At 46.3% G+C, this 25,031-nt stretch overlaps 1 protein-coding gene across 1 annotated transcript in view; it reads right to left on the minus strand.

Moving 5' to 3' along the window:
- Positions 1 to 25,031, minus strand: part of ANO2 (anoctamin 2, calcium activated chloride channel) — a 372,967-nt gene that overhangs the window by 300,147 nt on the left and 47,789 nt on the right. Inside the window, exons 2-3 of the mRNA XM_011955293.1 lie at positions 2,361 to 2,459; positions 1,756 to 1,758 (exon numbers count right to left, since the gene is read on the minus strand). Coding sequence (XP_011810683.1) covers positions 1,756 to 1,758; positions 2,361 to 2,459 — 102 coding nt within the window. The remainder of the gene's footprint in view (positions 1 to 1,755; positions 1,759 to 2,360; positions 2,460 to 25,031) is intronic.

The following is a 25,031-nucleotide window of genomic DNA, read 5'->3' on the forward strand; positions in this document are numbered from 1 at the left end:
GGAGAAACCCTGTCTCTACTGAAAATACAAAAATTAGCTGGGCGTGGCGATGTACACCTGTAATCCCAGTTACTCAGGAGGTTGAGGCAGGAGAATTGCTTGAACCTGGGGGACGGAGATTGCAGTGAGCTGAGATCGCACCACTGCACTCCAGCCTGGGCGACAGAGCAAGACTCCATCTCAAAAAAAAAAAAAAAACAAAAGAGAGAGAGATGTGGAGGTGTCATAGCATGTGCAAAGAACAGAGAGGGAGGCTAGGAGGAGGCATCAGAAGAGGGGGTGGAAGGAAGAGAGAAGAGAAGGAAAAGCATGAGAGTAGAAGGATGGGAAGGAAAGCAAAGAAGGAAAATAAGCGAGGGGAGGGTAAAAAAGGACACGCTTTTCCTATGTCTCTAGGTTTCCCCTAAAAGAATTACCCTGGGGGATAGAAATCATAACATGGGCATTAGTTTTGCTCACCTCCTTTCCAAGGATCAGCAGCAGAGATTAAAACATAGGAAACAAGACACAAATAGAATGAGGTTAAGAGAACATTACACATTCAGATAAACCAGACAGAAAGGAGAAGAATATACTGGAGTTAGAAGGAAGACAGAAGAAAGAGGAGTGATAGGGTTGGCCAAAACAGGACCCCACCAGCAGGAAGCAGACGCCTCCACCCAAAGCTGAAACTAGTGTCATGTTGCCAGGAAATGCAGAGAACATTAGTTAAGGAGGAACGGAGATCCAAAACAAAGATGGTGCCTGCATTTGAGGGCGGTGGTATTAAGACTGAGAGGACTGAAACCAGGAGACAAAACACACAGCAGTGCAACTGAAGGGGAAAGACACAGCGTGGTCCTTGTGAAACTAAGACACTTTAGGCATGTGACCAGCACTCCCGCCACCAAAAATCACCTTTTGTTGGCAAAATGTTTGTAGCTAATATTCATGTTTGTGTTTGTTCATTGTTTAATAAGCATTTGTCCACCTGCCATGGAGTTATTGTCCATTGTAATAAATCTATAAGAACAGAACCCATAGACTTTATTCTTCTCAAGCAGGGGACTCCTGACGGTATCAGTCACATGCTGGTATTTGATGAGTGATTTTTGATGGAGATAGCAGATCTGTTGGTGGTGAAAATGGTGTTAGCCCACAATGTAAATCGGAATGGTGTTGCTGACTATAATGACGGCACTGAGAGTGAGCATGGTGATGAGGGGGCAGGTGATCACAGTGGTGGTACAGAAGGCAACAAATACAGAATTCTGTTCACAGTGGGAAGCATGAAAACTATCATGATGGTAGTTACAATGAGCAAGATGATCTTTGCCGTGGTAAGTCACCACTTACACAACTACACTACGGAGAGGGGTGTGTGTGTGTGTATGTGTGGTGTATATGAGAGAGACAGAAGAGGGGGTGGAGGGAAAGAAAGAGAGACCACCCACAGTTCACCCATGGTTAAAGTAGAGTACCATCTGCCACAGGACCTTCCCGAAGAGGCGTCACAGATGGTCAAGGTCAATAGCCACTCCTTTCCTCTAAAATTGCTATGGTGCCCAGGCTGGTCTCAAACTTCTGACCTCAAGAGATCCTTCCACTTCTCCCCCCAACAAAGTGCTGGGATTACAGGTGTGAGCCACTGTGCCTGGCCTCCGGGTAGATTTTTAAATTATGTATAGGCTCTCCTGGATTTAAAAAAAAAAAAAAAAAAACTACCTCAAACATCATCTAAACTGTGTGGCTGTCAATCCAGATGTGCATCAGAACCTCCTGCAGATTTTTTGCCTAACACCGATGAGAACTTCATTCCATACCAACCAAGTAGCTCAAATTCCCAGAGATGGGACACTGGCATGAACATTTTGAAAACACTTACCAGGTGATGTTAATCAATTCACCTGATTAAGAACCTTCTGATTTACAGAAGAGATAAGTGAAACCCACCACCACACAATATTTAGTGGCGGAATCATAACCAGAATCTCCACAGCAAATCTGCTGCTGTTTCCCCTGCACGCTGCTGATGCAGTTAGCATGGCTTGCGGCCTTCTCTTATTACCCTGCTCACTAAAGAAATGTCTGACTGTACTAGGACCCTGAGAAAAGAGAGAAAGGAGGTGAAACAGAAAAATGAAGAACACGGACAGGGACAATGTGTTGTTTCTCGTGGAGCAAACCCAGCCAGTGCTCTGAGGTGGGAGGATCTCTCTCGCCACCCCAACTCTTCCCCGTTCCCCCCATATCATGGGTCGCTGGGGAGGCAAGTGTGATTTCAATTCCACAAAACCCACATCCCGCCTGGCCCTATCCCAGACTATCTGCATCCATCCAGCCCTCAGGAGGCCCACAACCCAGGAGAAACATGCTCATACTTTCTTGGTAGGAACTTTGATCTTCAAGAATTCTGCCTCTCTGGCCAGCACCTGCCACGGGGCGTGTATCCGGACAAAGATGGATCCCTGGCTTTTATTCTGCAAGGTACAAAGGAAGAACAAATGGAAACACTTGTAAGTACATAGCTTAAATTCCTGGTTCTCCAACTGTTCCACACAAGAAGCCTAACCCGTTGTTCTTCAGTTTCTCATTTTCGTTCTCTTTAAAATTCACCAGAGACCAGTCCCTTCCCACCTGTACCCCGTGCATCAGTCTATTCCAAAAATGCTCTCATCGAAAACAGGAGGATAGTGTTCCCAAAGTGTGGCCCCTGGAAGTTTGGTAGCTTCAGAGGAAAAAAAAAAAAAAAAAAACAAGTTAAAACAATTTTGGTCACAGATTTGAAATATAAGCAATCATGATTTTCATGGAAATCTCGTTACACTCTTAATAACAAGTGGTTGGTTTTCCTCTGCTCACATTCAGTGAATGGCCTGCAACTTGACTCCATTCACAGTTTTTATTGTTTATTGTTCAAGTTTGTATTTTTGTTGTGCTATCACGCTGTTATAGCCCCAAACCACAAAAGTGATCTACTAGAGCCTAGAAGTAATACTGTAAATCATAATGACGATGGTACAACGCAAAACAATATCATAAACAGGGCTCCTATATGAATACAGAACATGAATCTATGTCTCAGAATAGGTGATTGTGTTGTGTGTTGATTTCTCTCAAAAAATGAAAAATAAGGACAGAAAATGCAGTGACGAGTATTTGAAAGTCAGGTTTTATTGACCCAGCAATTCATCTGGCCCTTGTCACCATGTCTGCTACAAATAGGTGTCAGATTATGAGAGGAAGGCACCTCATCTTCAAATAAATACTTTTTTTTTTCAGAACAAGCACACACACGGGAAAAACTCTTTACTTTCTGACATGAATTTAATTAATTTTGTCACTAAAAAACTAAAGAGGACCAAAAGAGGACCAAAACCAAGTAGGAAAAACTGGTAAAAGTCTCATTATTGGTGAGAAGTTTCTAAAACTACCTGCAAAATTAAGCACAAGCGTTGTGTTTAAACTCCTTCACTGTGTTCAGAGAGAAAGAACAAGCTGATAGCACAATCCTTCATTAAGTACGCCCTCTGATCTTGGTTTAGTGTTGAAGACTATATAGAAAATCTTTAACTCACAGGCTCCGACTGTCTGCATTTTCAGTTTGCCTGGCAGAGAGACAGATGGCAAATAGAAGACTACTTCCCCCACTCAAGAACACGGTCTATGGAGGTGCTCACATGTGTTTTTGAAATGATGAACAAAATAAAAAGATATTTTATGGCACTCATGAATGCAAGTGAAAACTATCTCTATTATTTTTCAATGGCAGCTCCAAAATATGTGCAGTAATTCAAACGTCCAGAACCAAACCTCACTTTGAGAAAGGAAGCTCATGACTTACAAGGCAGAAAAATGAAGAATAAACCAAGATTTCACAAGGAGATCGGACTATGGTACAAACGGCTTGGAGAGTCTCGAGTTTGAAAATACTGAAAATAACAATCACCACAATGCATATTGATTGTGTATTATGCGCCAGAACTGAGTTAGGTGATCACGTGCATTAGCTCACACAATATTCACAACTATGCTGTAAGGCCAGTACTACCACCACTATCTCTATTCTACAGTTGAGGAAACCAAGGCAGGGAAAATGTAAATGATTTGCTCAAAGTTACACAGATAGTGCAATAAAAATAGTTTTCAGACATGACATAGTCACTCAGGATAATTAAGAAACATACCCAAGGACTGTAACACAACACGAAGTCATCTGTTTAGGCTAAAATCAAATCCAAGGGTCGATAAGGAACCCATGTGGCAGCCCTAAGATGAAACCTTCCCAATCCCAAGTGTGACATGGTTCTGACAAAATACTGAAAGTGGCCTTCAGTGAGAAACCTCCCCAGTTTTATCTTTGGTTACGCAGGACTACTGGACAGAATCATCAATCACTTGCTGCTACTTCTAACTGTGTAATTTAAGCTTTTCCAATTAAGTGAAAATAAGGGGAAAGAAAAGAAACCATCTGTGAAGCTGACCTGCAGGCCCAGCTCTCCGTCACAGCCCCAGAAATTATGCTTTTGGTGAAAGATGGCAAACAGCATCATCCCTCTCGCTAAGAGGAGATCATGACTATTACGAATGTTAACATATTACCCTTTGTCTTTATTTTCATATTGTGATGAATGCTGTTTTAACTTTCTTTAGGGTTGGTTGCTCAAGTATGTAACAAATGTCCATTAAGTGGGTGCAGATGTTCAAAGTTTGAGGTAGGGTTGGGAGGGCAAGGGTCAAATTCCAAGACCTTGGTGGCAGACTGCTAGCTGTCCCGACAGCCGTTCTCATGTTCTTCACTTTTAACAAAGCACGTGGCCGTCCAGCATTAAGACCACATCTCCCTTGCCATGAGATGTTTCCATAAACAGTATTTCTGGCCAATGTCATGAGGTGGAAGTATCTGGTAACCTTCTTCAAAAACAGCAAGTAGGTGCTTTCTGCCCCTTCGTTTTCTTCCATCCCTTAACCTGCTGCCTGGAAAATGGACACGGACATTTTAGACCTTAAGGTTAAAGTCCGGGCCAGAAACAGCGAAGTGTCAAGAAAGAAACTGAGTCTGGCTCTAGGGAGTATCACAGCAGCCCTGGGCTGCCTGTAGATTTTTATGTGAAAGACAGAATTTTACCTTGTTTATCCACAGTGATTTATTTATTTATTTATTTATTTATTTATTTTATTTTGAGACGGAGTCTCGCTCTGTCGCCCAGGCTGGAGTGCAGTGGCCGGATCTCAGCTCACTGCAAGCTCCGCCTCCCGGATTTACGCCATTCTCCTGCCTCAGCCTCCCGAGTAGCTGGGACTACAGGAGCCCGCCACCTCGCCCGGCTAGTTTTTTGTATTTTTTAGTAAAGACGGGGTTTCACAGTGTTAGCCAGGATGGTCTCGATCTCCTGACCTCGTGATCCGCCCGTCTCGGCCTCCCAAAGTGCTGGGATTACAGGTTTGAGCCACCGCGCCCGGCCTATCCACGGTGATTTTAGAGGCTCTATCCATTGCAGCCTAATCTTACACTAACCAATGCAAAATCGTTTCCCAGGATGGGGTTGTTAACTTCCTCCAGCAAAGCATGCATCTCCACTCTCCTCAAAAGGAACTCGTTTTAAATGACAATAAAAGCAGGAATGCAGTTTTGTGGATCTACTCATGCTCCCTTCATGCTATGCCATATTGTTACCTTCTCATAAAAAGGAAAACATACCCACCAATGTGAAATATTAGCTGGTGTGACTGGCCGTGTCTCCAAAGAAAAAAATAAATCCTTGACAGCTCGGGAGCACAACCATTACCGAATGCATCACCCAGGAATCTAAACCTGAAGGTTAACATGTATTGACTTAAAAAAAAAATTTCCCTTGTCCCCTAGCCCACTCTGACATCCATTCAGCTCTGTTTGTGGGTGGGGGTTCTTTTAGGCACAGTAGGGGAGTGGAAGAGCTTGGAGCTTCCAAGTCGGACAGAATAAGATCTGAATCCTTAGTTATTGTGAATAGTCCTGCAATAAACATGGGGGTGCAGGTATCCCCTCGATATACTGATTTCTTTTCCTTTGGATGCATACCCAGGAATGGGATTGCTAGGTCATGTGCCAGTTCCATTTTTCGTTTTTGAGGGACCTCCATTCTGCTTTCCATAGTGGCTATACCAATTTACCTTCCCACCAGCAGTACCTGAGAGTTCCCTTTCACTGCATTCTTGCCAGCCTTTATTTTTTTGTCTTTTTTATAATAGCCATTCTAACTGGGGTGAGATGATATCTCATGGTGATTCTGACTTGCATTCCTCGACGATTAGTGATGTTAAGCATTTTTTTCATACACCAATTGTCTATTTCTATGTCTTCTTTTGTGAAGTGTCTATTTAGATGCTTTGCCCAGGTTTTAATTAGATTATTTGTTGAATCAACCTAAATGTCCATCAAGAGAGGAATGGATGTTATATCTATATGCACTGGAATCATATTCAGCCATAAAAAGAATGATACCCTATTATTCACAGCAACATGGATGAGCCTGGAGGACATGATGTTATGTGAAATAGGCCAGACACAGAAAGACAAACACCACGTTCTCACTCATATGTGGAAACTAAAGAATATTTGAGCTTATGGAAGTAAAACATAGAACTGTGATTATTAGGGGCTGCAGAAAATGTGGGGAGGGGAGGATGGGGAGAGGCTGGTTAATGGATCCAAAGTTAAGCCAGATGGGAGGAATACCTTCTAGTGTTCTGCAGAACTGCAGGGTGAATAGGATTAATATTATTGTATGTTTCCAAAAAGAAGAGAGGATTGTGAATGTTTACAACACAAAGAAATTCTATGTTGGGGTGACAGATACGCTAACTACTCTGATTTAATCATTACACATTGCATACATGTATCAAAATATCACTCTGTATCCCGTAAGCATGTACAGTTGTATCAACTAAAAATAAAAGGAGAAATTATATTTGTGACAGCATTATTCCTAACAGCAAAATACTGAAAACAACCAAAATAAATTATGGAACAAGATCAGAAAGGGAACAAAAACTATCGAGGTGTATAGCTTCCCTCACAGTTTAGAGATTCAAATAGAATCAATGTTTCCTACTAATTCTAGAATCTTCACCACCTGAAAATAAAGGGCGACCTACGTCTCAATTATTAAGAAAAAAAATGATTTGCCTCCGGAATTTTGCAGCTGTGGGAGCTTAGGCAAGTCACTTAACCAAATGAGCTCACTTTCTTTATCTGAATAAGGAGCATGAAAAATGTTGCATGACTGTTGTGAGAATTGCACATGAAGTAGGTGAAGCCCTGCTAGTGTTCCTGAAATGTGGAGAAACATCAGGCATTACTATAGCAATTAGCTCGACCCCAGTAAAATGACTGCTTCTTGACGGCAGGACAGTAACTGAAACTTCTTTTGTATTCTTCAAGCACCTACCACGAGGCTGCACACACAGCAGGTCCTCACTGGGGAAAACCAGTTCCCATTAGATTAAAATTGTGAACGAGTAATCCTGGTTCCTTTATTGCCTTGCACTTTTAAAATTATCTACAAGATTTTCAAAATGTCCCACATGTCCTAAAGGAAATCACAGGTTCAAAATAGAGTGCACCTCCAGAATTTGGGGACAAAGTCAGAAAATATAACTTGCTGAAATCGACAGGAAATTTAACACATTAAGAGACTAGCCATCAGAGGATATAACCCGTTCCTAAAGAAGATGTTACAAATAAGTAATCAATATGACTGGAGGGGCTCCCAAATCCCAACAGGCAACTAAAACTTGCAGTTCATGTAAAATGAGCTGTAACACATAATTTGGTCCTTGTCATCAGAGAAGGGAGAACCAGGGCACAGATATTTCTGTAGGAAGGCCCAGGCCTATCAGTCTAAGGCAGGTAATTTTTCCAGGGGCAAGAAATGTGAAATATATAACAGAGCAGGAAATGTCTCTAACTCAGTTGAAATGTCTCAAAAACCTATGCAATCCTTTCACTGTGACTCCATTTTCATAAAGCCCTACAAATCCTGCTTCTCGAGTTCTTGGTATTAGGGAGAGTTACCCGAAGATGGTGTGAGTACTGTGGCCAAAGGAAACGAATACTCCTCAGTCAGAGCCTGACTTCTGAGTTTACTGGTCAATCTCTCTTTTTTTTCTTTTCCCCAAGATGGGGTCTTGCTTTGTCTCCCAGGCTGGAGTGCAATGGCACGATCTTGGTTCACTGCAACTGCCTCCCAGGCTCAAGCAATCCTCCCACCTCAGCCTCCCAAGAAGCTCGGACTACAGGTGTGCACCACCATACCCAGCTAATTTTTAAATATTTTTTTAGAGATGGGGTTTTGCCACGGCCGGGCGCGGTGGCTCAAGCCTGTAATCCCAGCACTTTGGGAGGCCGAGACGGGCGGATCACGAGGTCAGGAGATCAAGACCATCCTGGCTAACACGGTGAAACCCCATCTCTACTAAAAAATACAAAAAAAAAACTAGCCGGGCGATTTGGCAGGCGCCTGTAGTCCCAGCTACTCGGGAGGCTGAGGCAGGAGAATGGCGGGAACCCGGGAGGCGGAGCTTGCAGTGAGCCGAGATCCCACCACTGCACTCCAGTCTGGGCGGCAGAGCAAGACTCCGTCTCAAAAAAAAAAAAAAAAAAAAGAGATGGGGTTTTGCCGTTTTTCCCCAGGCTGGTCTCAAATTCTTGGACTCAAGTGATCCACCTGCCTTGGCCTCCCAAAGTGCCAGAATTACAGGCATGAGTCACCACATCTGACCTGTCCATTTCTTTTAACTCATGATGTCCACTGGTTTCCCAGACTTGTCCTCCACTAAGTAAACTGGTAGAGAACTGAGCTCACAAAGAGGCTAAGTCAGGTCCCATCTTGAACCTGTGCCCTACCCAGTCTGCTGACGTCTCGCTCCCTCCCTACCCCCCTTCCTCTCTAAAGTTAACTCAACAGCAAGCCTGATGATTTGCACATGGTCTAAGGTACCAGCCCCTCTCACCCTCCTCCCCAGGCTCCAGCACCCAGCCCTTCTCACTGTCATCTGACTGTTCCACCAGCTTCCCACCCTGGCACCTCCTCACACTCTATCCCCCTCCATTGCAAAGCTCTCATCATCCCCTATCCCACCCAACTCCTGTTTGGGTCTCAGCTTAAAAATTCCTTCCTCAGGGAGGCTCTTCCTGAGCCGTGGATTACACTTGGTCCCTTCCTCTGGCTTGTACAATTCCTTGTCTTTCTCCTTCATAGCACGGACCCACTATCACAGTCACTGTGTCATTAGGCATCTCATACCCGTCTACTGTAGCTCCATGAGGACGAAGAATGAGTCTGTCTTGTTGTTTGCTTTGTCCTCAGCAGCCACTACAGTACCTGACATATAGTAAGTGCTCAATAAATATTTCTGGCAACTTCAGTACACATATACTGTTTTCCTAGTGGATTCCATTTGGATCCTGTGACCGATTTCTAAAAATTGGCTACCACAGCCCACAGAGTAATTGGTGACCTTTGGCCAACAGAATTTAAATCTAATTCAGTTTTGAGAAAATAATTCAATTACCCTTAAGTATCAATTTTGAATGTTTCTCTCATATTGACAGCTAAAGTTACTCAAGTTTCCACCTGACCAGGAACCATCTAAAGATCGTGGAGGGCCTCTCCATCCTCTTGGTAGCCCCAGGTGCTCACTGCATTTGCAGACCGCCGTTCCCCTTCCTAGAGGCCAAAGGAATGGACACAGCCTCACTCATGCTCACAAAACACAACCTGAACTGGATATATCTGAAACTTTTCTGTCTCATAGGCTTCTGGGGGTGTTGTAGCATTAAGGAGAAGAATTAGGAATACTCTGGAAAATAGACAAGGCTTCAAATGTCAGTCTTTGATGTCTTCACTCAGCAAGCATTTGACTGCCACGGTGCCAGTCAACACCCCATGCTGACAGTTCAAGGCAAGGCCAGCTTAAGGACACACAGGAATTTCAGAATGGTGAACTGATTTGGCTACAGGACTCTAGAGTTGGAAACACCTCCAAGCACACCGAACATCTCTTTCTCCAGTAACAAAGGAAGGCCTGCAGCCCAAGAGGCCGTGCTTCATAAGCATAGACATGCAGCTAATTACCAGCAGATCCAGGTCTCCTGGCACCAGCATTCACCCCACCCTGCCATACCGCAGGGCTGCCAACCATCCACGGCAGTCCTGCAGCCCCTCCCTTCACAAGAAATTAGGGAGGCAGGAGAAGGAGGAATCGGCTAGGGAGTGAGGGAAAGAAGGGGCTGTCACCCCGAGCCACCTCTCTTCAGCACTCCAGGCCCCTAGCAGGGATGGCAGGCCATGCTCCCGGTGAAGTTATCCTCATTGTTTATGTCTTGTTGTTATCCAAAGCTTGCATGTGGATAAACAAGACCACGTCCTCTCTCTAGAGAGACAGGAGTGAGCGGGAGGCAGCCCCAGCCAAACACTGGAAACTGATACTCCTCAGGCCTCCTTCCCCACAGCCCTGCCAAGCCACCTCCATGCTGACCCAAGGGGCCTGAGTGTACTCTGGTCCCGGGCCCTGCTGTGAGGCGAGAACATCAGCTGCAGCACATCGAGGCCTGGGAATGGCGCTGTGAGGAAGGATGGGGGGATGAGCCTGTAGGTGATGGAGAGGCAGAGAGGAGACGGACTTCCTTGGACTCCCCTAAGGCATCACCAGTGCCCCAATCCCACCTGCTGGGAGCCCCACACTCTCAGATCATCACGATTGAAGCTCACGCTGCTGGAAGACAGTAGTGCTGAGACGGTGGCCAGGGCAGCCACCACCACCGGCAAAGGAGGAGGGGGAGGTGTAGCCTTCAGACAGAGGGCTTTTGAAACAAGAGCAGGAATTCGTCTGAGACAGGCCTCCCATCTGCTCCATTTGAGGAACACCATAGTCTACCTGTGTCATCGTGAACACCAAAGCTTTAACTGCCCTTTGGTTCTCAAGAACGTCCAGCCTCTGATCGGAGGCAAACTCTGCCTGGTCCTCCTGAGACACAGTAATTTGGGATTAAGCACAGGGAAGAACTTCCTGCCTAGGGAAGGAAAGATGGAAATTTGCTCTCCTGGGAGCTCCTGGATGAGAGCACTGGAATCTCCTCTCCAACCCTGTCCTGCATAGGCCAAGGTGAAGGTGGCCAAAAATCAGCAAAGGCAGAAGACAGAGCCAAATGCCCACCAAGCCCCATCCCAGAGACCGACCAAGACCAGCAGCAGGACCCTTCCTTCTTACGGAAACGACTTCACCTGGTTCCCAACCAACGACGGGGGACAACCCAGGGTCCTATGGACATGAAAACTCAGCCACTTTTATTGTATGTCTGGGTGCCAACCTGGGCAGACACCCAGAAGGGGCGATCTCTAGACCTATCACCAGTCTCCACTCTGTGTATCACACACCATTGCACTCCAGCCAGAGGCAGCCCAGGAACAACTCCTCAGAGCCCAGGTGAAGAGGAAGCAGTGAGGGGAGCCCAGGGAGACTGAGGAGTCAAACCCTCTGATATGGTCTGACTCTGTCCCCGCCCAAATCTCATCTTGAATCATAGCTCCCATAATTCCCACGTGCTGCGGGAGGGACCTGGTGGGAGGTAACTGAATCTTGGGAGCGGTTCCCCCATCCTGTTCTCATGGTAGTGAATAAGCTCACAGATCTGATGGTTTTATAAGGGAAAACCCCTTTCTTTCTTTCTTTTTTTTTTTTTTTTTTGAGACAAAGTTTCACTCTTGTTGCCCAGGCTGGAGTGCAATGGTGCAACCTTGGCTCACTGCAACCTCCACCTCCCAGGTTCAAGCGATCCTCCTGCCTCAGCCTCCTGAGTAGCTGGGATTACAAGCACCCACCACCACACCCAGCTAATTTTTTGTTTGTTTTTTTTTTTTTAGTAGAGACAGTGAGGGGAAACCCCTTTCATTCGGTTCTCAATTCTCTCTTGTCCGCTGCCATGTAAACACACGCCTTTCACCTTCCACCATGATTGTGAGGCCTTCCCAGCCACGTGGAACTGAGAGTCTGTTAAACCTCTTTTTCTTTATAAATTACCCAGTCTCTGATAATGTCTTTTATAGCAGCATGAGAACAGACTAATACATCCTCCAACATATCAAGGGTGAAAGAACCTCCTCTCCACTCAACCCCTGAGCTGCAGAGGCCCCCAAAGGCAGCATGGCACCTTGAAAGACCCAACCTATGGGGAGTCAGCAACAGAGTGTGACTAAGGCTTCTCTGGGCGTTATTGTACTTCAGAAATCCTACGGGTGGAAGAATTGTGGAACAATCCTCACCATGTAAGATAGGCCCCAGGAAGGCCATAGGTTCTGGAGCCTGAGGACCAGGGCTTGGACCCCAGCTCTGCCACTTACCGGCTGCACCATTTCCAACAAGCCACCAAAGCTCTCTGGGATCGACAGGCAATGTGAAAATAATTGTAATAATTAATAATACCACTTGGAGGACAGAAGGATAGACTTTACAAAAGGACCTGCGGCAATGTTTGAGAGTGGCCGTTCTGTTCCTTATCTTGATTACAGACACCGATGGTTTCACAGTGATGGTTTTGTACATATGTCAAAACTCAACAGATTGGATACTTTAAATATGTGCAGTTCATTGTACATCAGTTATACCTCAAAAAGGTTAGAGGGAAAAGATATGCAAAAATGTAAAACAATGCAACACTTCTTGTACCTTTTTTTGTTTTAAAAAATCATTATTTTTATTATAATGTTTTATGTTAAATAAACATTATTTACTTAACAATATGTTATATATTTGTTAGCTTTTAATTAATAGTAAGTATTCAAAAGTGAATAACGGGCCGGGCGCGGTGGCTCAAGCCTGTAATCCCAGCACTTTGGGAGGCCGAGACGGGCAGATCACGAGGTCAGGAGATCGAGACCATCCTGGTCTACACGGTGAAACCCCGTCTCTACTAAAAAATACAAAAAACTAGCCGGGCGAGATGGCGGGTGCCTGTAGTCCCAGCTACTCGGGAGGCTGAGGCAGGAGAATGGCGTAAACCCGAGAGGCAGAGCTTGCAGTGAGCCGAGATTGCGCCACTGCGCTCCAGCTAGGCGACAGAGTGAGACTCCGTCTCAAAAAAAAAAAAAAAAAAAGTGAATAACAATTTCATGGTATTTCAGAATCAAATGAGGTTGTACATATGAAGGTATTTTGTAAACTACAAAGTGTCTATAAAAGGATTTTTTAAAGAACAAGTGCAGGGATAGGCACTGTGAAATCTCTGCCTTGGTACTCAAAGCACAGGGCATACCCATGCCCCTCGGGCCAAAAAACACGTGTCCTCGACCCCTATGGGAATGCCACCGTGCTTCTTGGATCCCACATGAGAAAAATCATAGCTAAGCCCACTGAGGCAAGAGCGCCTGGCATGTAACTGAACACCACCAAGTGAGGTTGAAGATAAAAGTGAACATTTCTCTTGGGAGTTTGTGATGCTCAAAGGTAACAGGCTGAAAGTAGCCAGATGCAACATTTCTACCAAAAATGAGAGAATGACAATCCATACATCCCGAAGATGCTGGCAGAAAGAACAGGGCCTCTCCCAAAACTCAGGAAGGCCAGTAGGCTGGTGCCTGGGCTTCCAGCACACAGAACCAGCCCAAACAGAGGATCCCGGATGAACTGTGAGGAAAGATCCAAGGAAAATGCTGCTCTTTCCTGTTCATCACAGTGAAATTGTTCTGGACAGTTGCCATCCTGCAAGTGGAATCAGATGCTGTGGATCCTAACTCTCAGCAACAGGTGTGCCTCTCCCTCGCCCCCACCAGGACACGGAGAGCACTTCAGTGCCTGAGGAATGGAAGGCAAGAGAGCAATGGGCAAAGGGGTGACCTAGCTGGTCATTAGTAGATACTCAGACCACAGATGATCAGTAGGTCCTGGCTGGCCTGGAACAGTCCCTGTTTATTCCTCCTGCCTCATCATCCCATCAAGTTTAGGATTTTAGCATTCTCAAAAATGTCCCAGCCCAGACAAGTAAATAACAGGGTCACCCTGTGAGCACCACTACATTTAATAGCCATCAAACCTTTGAGCAAGAATGCCCAGTATCCCCTTCCTGTCTTTCATTTATTTGGCCCATGTTAAAAATATCCCACTCAGAGAGAAGCATTCCCAGGCATTTAAAAACTGGTCATATTACCTCCCAAAGTATCCCTATTTCTTCCCTATCTCTAATGTCTCTCCTGACTTAAAATTTGCATGATTCCTTGATTTTGCTACTTTTCTTTCAACCTCAAGACACCTCTCTAAATCCTTTATGTTATCAGTAATTAACTCCCCTCCTCCACAAAGAGGCACCCCTGCCTTCTCTTAGCAGTGACTCATCTCTCCCTTAAACAATCTCTACACTATTTTCCTATGATTCAATCATGCCAACAAAGTTCAATTCAACAAGTATTTATTGGGCAACGACTGTGTGCTTACCAACGTGCTAAGAGTTACGTGCTAAGAGTTAAGGCATATAAAAGAAATATAAACCATCATGCCACCACACCATCATGCTATCACAACCACATGTATTCACACCATCATTCCATCACACCAGCATGTCACCACACCATCATGTCATCACATCATCATGCCATTACACCACCACGCGTTCACACCATCATGCATTCACACCATCATGCCACCATCATGCATTCACACCATCACGCATTCAAACCATCATGCTATCACATCATCATACATTCACACCATCATGCCATCACACCATCACGCATTCACACCATCATGAATTCACACCATCATGCCACCACACCATCACGTCATCACACCATCATGCATTCACACCATCATGCCATCACACCATCATGCATTCACACCATCAAGCATTCACCCCATCATGCATTCACATCATCATGCATTCACACATTCATGCCATCACACCATCATGCATTCACACCACCATGCATTCACACTATCATGCCACCACAGCATCATGCCACCATACCATCAGGCCATCACACCATTATGCATTCACACCATCATGCCACCATACCATCATGCCATCACACCATTTTCATTCTCTTTGGAAACCAGATAAATGATATATAATATCTGAGACAGATAACGATGGGGAAATTAACGTCCAAAGGGACAAGACGACTATGAATGACCATTTGTTTGTCATCTTCCCTTTCACTCATCAACAGCTGCCAAGTTTTGCTCTGACAGAAACACCCCTACTAGAGCTCAGTCATATGTTTTTAGCAGAATTGATCCCACCCCAAATCCAGGGTATGCCCAATTAGTTTGAGCCAATCAGCATATCCAACCCTCTGCTACAATGACTCCTTCTGGAATATGCTTGTAATGTGGTCAAAACCAGTAAGATGTGAGGATTTGATGGCCAGGGTTTCTAGGGAAAGCAGTTTTCTCCTTCTATCAGACTCTGGGGGATAACAGTGGCCATCAATTCACTCCATAAAGGGAAGTCCTGGGTTAGCAAGGGGGATCAGTGAGAAAATAAAAGATGAAGTGGACCCTGCAGACGGTTGAGCAGAAAGATAGAGAAATTGGTTATCTTTAGGGACATCATGGGAGCTGAGGGATCAAGCCTCACCAGATATGCTTATGGGCTTCCTGATCACCTGAGATTATAAATTCCCTTTGTTGTTGGAGCTGGTTTGAGTTAGATGTTCTGCCAATGTGGCCAAGCATTCTCACTGATATAAGAAACCATTGGAAAGAGCTGACTCTGGGCTAGAGTAGCCAGAGGGCGTGTTGTGGAGGAGAGGAAGCTTGAGCTGTACTTTGACCACTGCATGATGGGAAGTGCACATGCCGTTGTGAGCAGCCTGGAAGAGAAGAAGTGGATGAACACAGGTGCAGAGAGGAATGTGCAGCATGTGGAGACCAGCCAGCCTGAAACCGAGTGGAGCCTGGGGATCCAGAGGGCTGAGACTAGCCTGGCCTGCGCTGGCTGTACTGCCCACTATGCTGCTGCTGCCAATGCACCTCGCAACAGTGACCTTGACAAATCAACCCCATACTTTCACCCAGGTTTATTACATTTTCAACAAGACGAAAGATGATGAGAGAGTCCGCCTAGTCAAGGAAAACGAACCCTTAAGAAAATGCCTTCCTCCTTTTCCAGTGGAGCTCAAATTAGAAACTTCTTCCCATTCTCCAGTGAGACCAACAAATACAAGTGATAGCAGGGAGTGTCCATCTGCTCTGGGGTTGGTCTAGGCTGTGATCTAATAGAATGAAGGAGCAAGCCTCCCATGTGGCACAGATCCAGGCTGTGACCTTCAGAAGGGGCAGTTTTCTAAAGACAGGCTCTGGCCTTCCTTCTAGGGGCCATTAATCCTTCATAACAGAGATCTTACATAAAGAGGCAGTGTAGACTTTGAACATGTACAAAGAAGCTATAAAATCTTCTACAACATTGGTCACAAGCTTTCTTCAGCTAAAGAACTCTTTCTTCAAATATTTCAAGGAGCTACCTGGTTGTGTTCCAGAGAACGACAGTCCCACTTGCTCAACCCCAACTTGGGCTCTGAGTGGTTTCTGTGGCACTTGCATGCAAACCCCAAGAACTCTAGTCCTTAGCAATGGATGAGGTTTTTGACTGTCACAATGACAGGGAAACACCACTCATATTTAACGGATGAAGTGAGAGACACCAAACACGCTTCGATGTACTAGAAAATCCTAGGAAAAAATAACCTTCCTGGAATATACAGTGCTCCACTGAGACTTCCCTAGGGCTCAGGGAAGTGAAGTTGAAAATTACTGTGCTGTCCTGCACATCTGTCCGACCTGACACAGAAGGCAGGATTAGCAATTATCACACAAGTCCCATGGCCCTGACTCCACCAGACTTAGCCTTGAGAGATATTAAGGTAGAGCTTAAAGAACTTGAATTATGAATAAAGGCTCTTGAATTAGCTAAAATCTAGATCTTGGATGTGATACTGATGAACTAATCAGGGACACAGAAAAAGACCTATCACTATAATTAAAAAAAAAAAAAAGTAGATTTGATTACTTTGTGAGCTTTCAAAAATATCCAGATCAGCCCAGCTGCCAAGAGCACTACGAAAACAATCCATTAAGAGTAAAAGGATGGTTACCAGAGGCTGGGAAGGATAGTAGGGGAGTGGGCGGGAAGTGGGAATGGTTAATGAGTACAAAATCAAAATAGAAAAAATAAGACATAGTATTCAATAGCACAATGGGTAACTATAGTCAATAATAATTTAATTGTATATTTTAAAATAACTAAAAGTACAGTCAGATTGGATTGTTTGTTACACAAAGGATAAATGTTTGAAGGGAGAGATACCCCATTGTCCACAATGTGATTATTATGAAGTACATGCCTGTATCAGGGTATCTAATGTACACCATTAATATACACATGTACTATGTACCCACAAAAATCAAAATCATTTTTAAAATAAAGAAAAATAATAATCCATTAGCTTAGAGTGTTCTGGAGGCCAGGGGATGAAGGTCATACGGGCGCACTAAAGGAAGAGCTCAGAGAGACCCCACTGAAAATTCCAGCTCTGCCACTTACTCCCTGTGTGACACTGATATGTAACATGATCTCTCTGAGTCTCAGTCTCCTTTCTGATCAAGCAGAAAAATAAGAATCTGGAAGCAATAGTGACCTCATAGAGTGCTTATGAATATCAGCAATAATGTAAGAAAGACACCTAGCACAATGTCTGGCACATAGTAGGTGCTCAATGCTAAGAATACTTAGATTCTGCAGATGGTGTCTTCCGGCCAGAAGAATTTGAATTAAGGGGGTTTGTGCAATTGAGTTTCTAGCCTCCTCCCTTTTTTCCTAGAAAAAGCTGGCTCCTGGGGCATTTTCTCCCCCTCTATGAGGCAAAAGCCCAGTCTGGATCGTGTCCTCTCTACGCAGCCCAAACACGCTTTTCCACAGCCGTGACCCGGCGCGCACACCACATGGAACCCGTCCTGCCTGAGACCGCAGGTCTGGAAGAGAAGGGGTCATCAGCCCTGCTAATTAAATCTGCAGATGATAACAAACTGGGCGGCTCTGCAAACAGCACCAGAGAGGACGGGGATATAAATGAGAAGGGACCTGGGGAGTTTACAAAATATGGGACAGGAAATCACAAAATGAGATTCAATGCAGAAGAATGCAAGGATCTCCAACTGGGGGGAATAATCAGAAACACAGACCCTGGAGGGGAAGGGAAAGCTGGAAAAAGGCAGAGGGGATGAGGGCTTGGAGCGGATGGAAGACAGGTGGCAAATGAGAGAACGGGTGCAAGAGGCGAGCAGCAAGTAGGAGTCGAGAAGCCTGGAGGGAAGTCCAAATGGAAACCGTGGGTCCCATCCAGCGGGGCCGTTCGCACTCTCCAAGGCTCACTTCCAAAGGCCATCCTCCGCTCCAGCACCAGTCCAAGTCACACCTCCTCCAAGAAGTCTTTCTGGACTCCCACAGTGAGCCCTACCAGTCTCCCTGCTCATTACTCTTCTGTCCTCGGCAGGGCCGTGTTTGACCCTGGGCATCACTCCACATCTGACTCTTTTATCTCCAACCAAACTCTCAGCTCCAGGGGGACAAGGATCCAGCCCTGTGGCTCACTGTGCTCCTTCCCACATCCAACTCAGAGCAAAGCCAGAGGTAAATCTTCAATAAAAATGAGGGTGGCATCATCTCCAATAACATGACAAAGGGAAGAATTTCCCACTCCAACCCCTGCTGGTTCAAAATTCCGTCTGAGGTCTCTCTGTCCTTATCTCTAGGCCCTCGGCCCTATCCCGATGCCTCATGTGTGGCACCCGAGTCAATTGCTTGTTTAACCCTTGCTCAGGCCAGAACACACACCAGAGATCGCTCAGGGGCCGGGGGAAAGGAGACAAATCACAAGCAGAGGGGAAACGATGAGGTGGATGTGCCTCTCATGTGACGGGGACTGTCCCCACATAGCCATGGTGCTGAGAGCGTTTTCTGCAAGACGACACTGGCTTCCCTGAGGCACCTGCCCCCTTTCAGCTGACAACTTCATAATCAATAATCACGATAAAAATAATCAGGAGAATAAGGTGTAACTCCTTCTCAGGAAACTCGAGTAAGGCTTACCCCGCCCTAGGAAGAAACATAACTGCTGCCTTGAGCCACTGTGAAATCCAGCTCCTCTGAAGAAAGGCAAGAGCACCCCCCCATACCATCAGCCCAAGAATACTGTCACTCTCACTAAACATGTGTGTCTTAGGAGATGAAGACAGCCAAGTACCAAAAACTTGTTTTGACACTCAGCCCATTACGGCACCAGGGACAACAGAGGGGAAAGTAAAAAGCCGAATGTGCAGAGCAATCCATCTGCAGAGAAGCCTGGGGAGGAAGGTGTCTTTAGGGTACCTGCTGTGCGTGGCAGGTTCATCACACCGCAAGCCGACAGGATTCTGATCATTCTGAGAGGCCTCTGGAGAAAGGAAGCCCACAGTATTTCCTGCTCATCTGGACCCACACCCTTCCAGAGGTGCTTTCCCCCAGTCCAGGGCAGTAGGGGAGACACAGAGACCAGGTCCTGGTGCCAGCTCTGCCACTTCTCATCTTTGGCACCTTAGCAACGTCACACCTGAGCCACCCCAGGGCTCTGCCTTCTCCTTCCCTATACAATGACAGCATTGAACTATGAAGGTCCCCTCCTACTGAAGATCCTGTGACTTCAAGAAAGGCAGGAATTCTTTCAGCACCTTAGCATGAAGAACTAGCCTTAATCATTCTACTGCAAATGTACTTTGATGGGCTGCAAAGCTCCAGCCTCCTGGGAGAACCCAGATGTGAGCTACAGCACAGAGTCACCGAGATTTCCACCATCTAAATAGAACTGCATCTCTTCTTGTCTTCTTTCCCTAAAGGTCCCCCCACTCTTCTCATGTTCTAAAACTTGAAGAGATCAAAGGTCCTACTCAGGGTGAGGTACCTCCCCGCTGAAAGAGAAATGCAACACATCCCAGCTGCTGAATGCCAGTATTTATTGAAGTCTGGTACTTGCTATCCTAACCAAGGTGGCCACAGGCAGTGGTGCGCATAATGCACTGCACAAAGGTGCTATTTCAAGGGGGCACCACCATGGAGAAGATAAGTTTATATTCAACAGCATATTTACTATGACCATTTTCTGGAAGATGGCAAAGTGTTTTGATCTAACAGAATCAGTATATTAAGTAATTTCAAAAAAATTGATTTTTTATTAAAAAAGCAACTTGAGGAAGGGAGGCCTTTTTCTAATTGGTATAAAGGCACCACATGGACTTGCCATGGCCCCAATCTTTAGCCTGGATGCCAACTCACAGGAAAATGGCCAGAGAGAGATGGGAGCACTTAATGGCCTCTCTACTGCCCCAAAGCAAAACCTACAGTCAAGAATGGAATCCACAAAAGTCATCCACATAGGTCGTAAATGACACATAAGCCCAAGCAGAATCCCTCCTGGGGATATTTGTATTTTTTAAAGGTCAAATAAAAGAATAATTTCTTAAAGACTGGGTCCTTATTTTGCTCATCACTAAGTCCCAAGCATTTGGAAACCTAACACAGGGTCCAAGGGTACACAGGACATTCTATACCTAGAATAGAGGATGCACTCTAAACCAGGGGTTCCCAAACTGGTGGCAGTCTGAGGCCTGTTAGGAACCGGGCCGCACAGCAGGAGGTGAATGGCAGGGGAGCAAGCATCACCACGAGTGCCACCTCCTGTCGGATCAGCAGCAGTATTATAACTCACAGGAGCACTGACCCTATTGTGAACCGTGCATGCGAGGGATCTTGGTGGCATGCTCCTTATGAGAATTTAATGCCTGATGCTCTGAGGTGGAAGTTACATCCCGAAACCATCCCCCCACCCACCAGTCCGTGGAACAATTGTCTTCCATGAAACCAGTCCCTGGTGCCAAAAAGGTTGGGGACCACTGCTCTAAACGGTTTGATGGAATAAGCAAAACCAATGGATAACAATCTCTGTTGTTTTCACTTATGTCAGAAACCTACTGGTGGGGAGTGCAACTATCCATGTCTCCTAAACTCATAGCCCAGAAAGAGATCCTCCGTGGTTGCGCTGGAAAGTCCAGCTCGTCCTACTCAGAATCCTTCACAGGCCTTCCCACAGGACCTGCTCAGGAAAGCTGCATGAATGTTTCTGAGACCAGAGAAAACTGGAAATGCACAATCTTCTAACTTCTTCTCACTTATCCTACAACCGACAGAATCAGAGAAGCAGTCCAGAAACTAGCTCTAGGATGTTAGCCAGCTCTTAATGGGGCCAGGTAAACAAGACAGGAGAAAAATGCATTTTCCATTGTCCTTCTTCTCACTCATGACCCCCAGCTTTTTCCCAGAACTCTCCACAGGAGCGCCCGCCTGCCTCTGACCTCACTCTGATGGGTCTATGTCCTGGGCGTCCAGAGAGCAAGTACCAGAAACTCATGCTCATCCTGGCTTACCTGTCACTCAACCCACATCCTTTCCAGGTAAAGAAGTCCTTGGGACGGCCTCAAGGAGCTCGTAGTCTAACCCAGGGTCCCTCACTCGGGGACTATCACACGGCTGCTTTTCAACCTATGATGAGCGACCCTTTTAAGGTGTTGGAGGCTGATGAGTATCTGACCCCACACAGCTCTGCTGTGCCAGGGGCTTCGAAGACTTCATCTCAAACCAGTGACTAACAGCAGACATCAGGCCCACTAGGAGGTTCAGGGCCCTTTCTGAAGTGCCTCAAATCATGCTGCCTACATGCTGTTTGCACAACTTTGTGAATACACTAAAAACCACTCAATGCTACATTTTAGAAGAGTGCACTTAACAGTATTAAAAAGTACATCTTATTTTTTTTAATATGCTACCTGGACCTCCATTTCAGCCCACAAAGAGGGCCAGTCCTACCAGGGGTCTAGAAAATCTTTCTAAATAGTCCTTTTTCTAGGGAAAAGATGTGCCCACGGTTCTGAGAGGAGGCATTGTGTAATGCAAAGGAATGGGCTCTGGAACCTGTCTGACCTCCAAGTTCCTATCTGTGTCACCTAGGTAGTTATTTAACCAGGCTGAGCCCTGGTCCACCAGCAGGAAAAATAACACCTTTCACGGGACCATTGTGAAGCTCCAGTGTGCAGAGATGTGGGAAACACCGCTCCCTGGCGTATATGTGGCAGGTGCACATGTGTGTTACTTCCCTTCAGCACTAGGGAACCGTTTGCACTGGAGGCTCTCTTTGTTTCAGCATTTGGTAACCCGAGCTGGATAGCACTCCATCCTTATTTGCAAAGCTACTGTCAATCACTAATTTCCATCTTGCTGTAAATAAAACCAGATAAAGACGGGGTGAGGGCTGAGAAGTTTATAAGCCCTACCAGAGTTACAACTTTGTTACTTTTGCCTGAAAGTGCCTAAGGCCGCTCTCTCTCTCTCCCCCTGCCCTCCACCCCTCTCTCTGCACCTGGTGTCCCCAGGCTCTTGAACTCTGGCCTCACGTTGCTCTCTGGCTCTGTCACTAAACTGGCTAAGTCACTGACTCAGGACAACCCATGGGTTGCTGTGCAGATGACAAATGAATCTGGGACTCTGTGGGCAAATAGCATCCAACTCACTTCACAGCATATGCCCCACTACACCCCAGGAGCCGTCCACGTCTCCAACCCATCCCTGCCTCGCTGGAGGGATTTGGGCTGGGGCCCATCCAGCAGGCTAGAGGAAGCCAAGGAGAGCCTGCTTAAAACCTGAAAGAGGCTGGGAGGAGCATGTCCTGGCGATTAAGGATGGGCTGAGCTGGAGAGTCCTCTCTGGCTGCTCCTGCAGCCTTTCCGTCAACACGTCAGAACAAATGAGGTGTTTCTGTCAATCACTGAAGATGCATGGCATCCCGACTGAATCCTCCCCGAGCTAATGGGGCTGCTTGGGACACATTCAGCACTGAAAGAAGCCCTCTGTGCAGGGGCGGTGAAGTGTTTTGCAGGAAAGCCTCAGCAGGTGGCCACTAAGTATGCGACAACTGCATGCGGGAGCTGCAAAGCCCCTCCAGGGCTAGTGGCAGCCTCGCAGCCCTTTAGAGGAGCCTCTCAGCTCTAGGGACACCAGCCAGAGCGGATGTACCCCACCCCAACCAAGAGAGGCCCAGAGAAGCCCAGACCTCCCATCTGCATGCTTGGGAAGACCAGGATACAGGCCTCAATGCTCAGTGCTTTTACGCACATCTGTGGAGTCCCCGTTAAGAACAGGGAGGAACTCAAAGAGCTGGATCAGACACAGACTTTGCCCTCGAACAGCTTTTAGACTGGGCAATCATAAAAGAGGCTAGGAAAAAAGACCAGGAGGCTGACAGCTACAGAAAATTTACAAGAGAGGGGCTGTGAGGGATGGAGCTTGAGCTTCCCAGCTCTTTCTCCTAAAGAGCTAGGCCACAAGGTCCGAGGGCTCAGTTCACAACTAGGGAAGAGCTCCCTGGCTTAGGTCGGGACAGGACTGAGACCTGATCTGCCCAATTCACTAGCTGAGTGAGCTTAGGGAAGTCACCTCCCTTCCTTGCCCAGTGCAGGCAAGAGCTTGGATTAGAGGACTTCTGAGGGCCTCCCCAACTCCAGAGCTGCACGCTTCTTTGATGCTTCATATTCAATCACTTTTGTCACCTCAACAGGGCCTCAAATCCACACAAGCCTCTCTGTTGTCAAAGCCTCCTGCCCCGTGCTTGACTCTGTCCCCACTCTCTGCCCTTCTGTGCAGCTGTGGGCGTGCACCCCTGGGCTCTCAGCTCTCACCGAGCCCCCCATGCCTCATGAGACTTGCCGTGCCTGCTGGCATCTGCTTCCCAATCAGAAACCTCGCACATGGCTGCAAAGCTCCCCGCAGCCAGATCCCCCAGCTCATCTTCCTCTGAATTGTGTTAGTTGTACATACAGAAATCCAGAGAGCCTGCAAGGACTAAAGTCCATGTCGTTTTTTATTTGGAACTCTTACCTACTGACCCATCGTCAAGGACAGGACTCAGCACTTTTTCTGTAAAGTGCAGGTCACGTGGTTTCTGTCACAGCTACTCAACTCTGATGTTGAGTCACAAAAGAAGTCACAAACAATACATAAGTGAATGAGTGTAGCTGAATTCTAGTAAAATTTTATTTACAAAAGTAGGTGGTAGGCTGGATTTGGCTTGCAGGCCACAGTTTGCTAACTCCTGCTCTAGGACAGGCTTTACTGATAGACATATCTGCACCTGGCCCCTTTCTCATCACCGAAATTGTTTACAGGTCTGTCTGCTACACTGGACTTCCTGAAGGCCAGCTCTGCATCTCTTACCTCTTAAACCCCAGTGTCTGATACTGTATCTTGTCTATAATAGGTATCCAATAAATGCTTGTCCTCTTAATGCCCTGATCTGATAGTACCTGTTTCACATCTCAGGACCTAAGGAAATCACCACTAGGACACACCATGAGATACTAAGAAGCACAGTAAGAAGACCCAGCCACACAAGTTTGGACCATACCTGCCAGAGACTGCAGGGGAAGGCAAGCTGGCCTGCTGGCCTCAGCACTGCTCTTGAAGGGAACCCCTTTCTGCTACATCAAAGGGCACATCAACTGATCAAAAGTTTGGACCAGACACTCCAGCTCCTGGATCCATTCCTCCATCTCCTCCCACACTAACCATCCCTGACGGATGACCCTCCGGGGACTGGGATCAATCATAGAAGGCAGCATCTGTGGGAGCTTCCAGTCTCTTTAAACTGAACCTGTAGCAGATGCCTAGTAACTACTACTAATGCATTCATCATGCTGCACAGGTGACGGACACCATCCAACACATCAGGCCGCTTAGCTCTCTCAGTATTCTTGTGATTAAGGGCAACGATCTCCAGTATACACAAGAGCAGACTGAGCTCAGAGAGGCTGTGAACTGCTCAAAATCACTGCAGTCAGCAGCACAACGTGGCCACTGTAAAAAGATGGTAAGTCCTAGGCTACGTCTAGAATGATGGAGAGGAACGGCCCCCCTATGACTGGTTTAGAATGATGGAGAGGAA

This window comes from Colobus angolensis, unplaced genomic scaffold (assembly GCF_000951035.1).
Source record: "Colobus angolensis palliatus isolate OR3802 unplaced genomic scaffold, Cang.pa_1.0 Scaffold11, whole genome shotgun sequence".
NCBI lineage: Eukaryota > Metazoa > Chordata > Mammalia > Primates > Cercopithecidae > Colobus > Colobus angolensis.